Source organism: Cynara cardunculus, unplaced genomic scaffold, assembly GCF_001531365.2.
Source record: "Cynara cardunculus var. scolymus isolate 2C unplaced genomic scaffold, CcrdV1 Un_Scaffold_4169, whole genome shotgun sequence".
NCBI lineage: Eukaryota > Viridiplantae > Streptophyta > Magnoliopsida > Asterales > Asteraceae > Cynara > Cynara cardunculus.
In genome coordinates, this window is record NW_020201772.1 from 27,706 (window position 1) to 31,095 (window position 3,390).

At 26.7% G+C, this 3,390-nt stretch overlaps 1 protein-coding gene across 1 annotated transcript; it reads left to right on the top strand.

The window, feature by feature from the left end:
- Positions 1-1,808: 1,808 nt before the first annotated feature.
- LOC112503937 lies at positions 1,809-2,544 on the top strand (the record flags this gene model as incomplete). The annotated part of the gene is made up of 3 exons (XM_025107907.1): positions 1,809-1,898; positions 1,977-2,186; positions 2,269-2,544. Coding segments are annotated over exons 1-3 (576 nt in total), but the record flags the coding sequence as incomplete, so codon positions are not given.
- Between the last annotated feature and the right edge of the window lie 846 nt (positions 2,545-3,390).

The window sequence follows — 3,390 nt, forward strand, 5'->3', positions numbered from 1 at the left end:
CTTAATTTAAATTCAATACAAATGATTTCTATAAATATTTAGTCGATTAAAATAACTAATTAATTATAAAAATTAACTTTTTGAATTAAACTATTATAATATATATATATATATATATATTATAATAGTAAATATATACACACATATATATAATATAAGTAAAGATAATAAAATTATAATAAAAATATAAATAAAAATATTATATAATATATGTAAAGTATACATAAAGAATATATATATAATTATATAATATAATTTAATTAATATATATATATATATATATTAAATACTAAACGTTCAACGTCCCCTAATAAATTCGATTTGATGTTTATAAATTTAAAAGGTATTACAATTCTCAAACGTTCAACATCCCCTAATAAGGAGTGTTGAATGCCTTGGGATTTGAATCATACTAAAACACATAAAAGATCATAATCAATCAAATAATATAATATATATTATAATTATTATTATACACATCCTATATATATATATTATAATTATTATTATACACATCCTATATACACATATCTATAATTAATATTTTATTATTTTAAATTATATTATATATATATATATATATATATATATATATATATATATATATACTAGTGTGAACCCGTACAATGCCTTCGAAATTTATTAATATTAAATATTTTTTATTTAAATTATATTATTATATGATATATATTACAAAAGGATATTTTTATTACTTACAATTTATACCATTATATTTATTTAATTTTTGAATACATCTCTTACTTTTTCATTTTTCGTTTTACACTTTTATCACATTAACATACGTAATCGTATATTAAACTATAATACGTCAAAAAATATATTTTTATTTTAACAAGTTACACTGTTATAATCATCTCGTCAATATCGTCAAAATAGTCTAATATTGAATTTTTTTAATACTTAATTATATGATCGTAATAATATAAATATAAGAATAATATAAAATAAAAAGTAAAAAAGGAAGAAAATAAAGAAACTTAATAATATTTATAAAGGTTTAAAGTGTATATTAAAAAATCATATAAAAATATAGACTATTTTGAAGGTATTAATTTATCCATTTATTCATAATATCTAGACCCTATTCACTCTCAATTATATTTAGACACTATTCATCTTGGCATCTTAAGTCACTTCACCTATTCATCTTGGCATCTTAAATATTACATCTTGGCATCTTAAATCATTGTATTGGTTTTACAGAAGAAAAGAGTCGGAGGTTTTCACCATTTTATTGGTTTTACAGAAGAAAAGAGCTAGAGGTTTTAAGTTGGAGGATTCGTTCAAGGATGTGGAGGTAAATAAAAAGATTGTTTGTTTCACTATCTTCCTATCTTTTTCATGATGTATATTCTTTATCTCACTAATATTTGTTGTTTAATGTTCTTTAATGGAGTTTTCAGGTTTGATTTCTTCTGTATATCCATGTTTATGATCTAAAAAACTGAAGAAAAAAAGAGACCTTTTTGTTTATCCCATCTGAGTTTGGAGTAAAAGAGAACATCTTAGAAACTTTGTTGAAAGAAAAAAAAAAGTAGAAATGGAAAGTCGGTATTCAAGGATGGATGAAAAAATCTTCCCTATTGATCTATTTCTATGCAAAACATGAAGATTTGAGACACACAACTTTAGACACAGGGAGATAGCCATAGGAAAAAAAAAATAGAGGGGTAATATTTACTGTATATTATCATTATAATTATTTTAAGTTATATTATATAACTATTATTATACTTTGTTTACTATTCAAAACGTGACATCCATTCTACCGGTATAAAATTTAAAAAATGTTGAATTTGGAAGATGACAATGTGCATCCAAACAAATCAACTGGAGCTTACGGAAACCCWCAACCGTCTGCATTTTCTACCGATACGGTATCTTTAAGTTTCATTTATTCTTGTTAAATTATATGGTATAACTAGTAGTTGTAACTTAAAAAAAGTCAATTTCAGGTGCTTAATTCTCGTCAAGATCTAATTGATTGGGTACACAATGTGRCATTTTCACTTGGTTTTGTTATTGTTATCAAAAGAAGCAAAAGTGACTCACGTTGGGGCCCATCTAAAGTTGTATTGCAATGTGATTGTGGTGCTATACACAAAGGTAACAAAACCTCCAGTAAACATACTGGGACAAGAGAAACAAATTGCCCATTTTGCTTGGTAGGAAAGCATTTGGGTAATGATTGTTGGACGTTAACTGCAAAATGTGAAGTACATAATCATGAATTTTCATTACACCTAGAGGCGATTGTCTGAAACTCAAGCTCTATTGGTGGAAGATTTGTCGGCCAACAATGTGAAACCTAGAGATATTTTATCAACAATCAAGCAGCAGTATCCAAATAACGTGTCTACAAAAAAGATGATATACAATCAATGCCAGAAACTTCGACTTAAGAAGAATGCAGGTAGAACTCCAATGCAAGTTGTGATGTCATTTTTACAAGATGAAGGCTACGTATATTATGATCGGGAAAATGACTCGACCAATGAATTGGAAGATTTATGTTGGGTTCGAGTATGCGCGTTATTGTTGTATTCAAGTTCTCCGTATTTTACATGTTTTGTAATAGCTTAGCTTTATTTCTTACATAGTATAAATAGGAGTTTACTTTGTAGTTGTCATTAGCAATTCATTAATCATTCTGTAATCTGGGTTTAGCTTGTAATTCTCTCTCAATCAATCAAGATACATTTGGTGATCTACTCTCTCTTCATCTTATTCATCTTGTTCTTGAAGATCATTATCATTTTGTATGAGAATTTGGACATTTCAATTGGTATCAGAGCAAGTTGCAGCAGTTTGATTAGAGGATTAAACGAATTTGAACGATTTTTTGTGAATTGATCGATCTGGGTTAATGAAGTTCTTCATCTGTTCATAATTCTTCTTCGTCCAGGATCTGTTTTTGGGCTTAATTTGGTTGAATTTTGATTGTTAATTGATATATTTTGCATCGCTAGATTCACAATTGGATTTAGAACAATTTTGATTCACACTATTTTTGGTTTTAAACAAGTTTTGAACCAGATTTGATCGATTTTTGAGTTTTCGAATACTGTTGAATGTTCTTCAAAATTCATAAATTTTCATGTTTTGATCCAAAAATTTGGTGAAAAAGTGTGAAATTTGTGTTTTTGGTTGATTTTTAGTCCGATTAACTCTTGGTCGATTTAGGTTGTATATCGTTTAAAGCTTGTACGGTTTATACTTGTAATATTTTTGTGTGAATTGATTTTGATCGGATTAGGTTAAACCGGATAACTCTTGTGCGGATTGTTGAGCGATTTAAATAAACCGCTTGGTAAGTCGATTGTGCTTTGTGCAGATTATTGAGCGATTAAGGAGATTCGCTTGACAAGG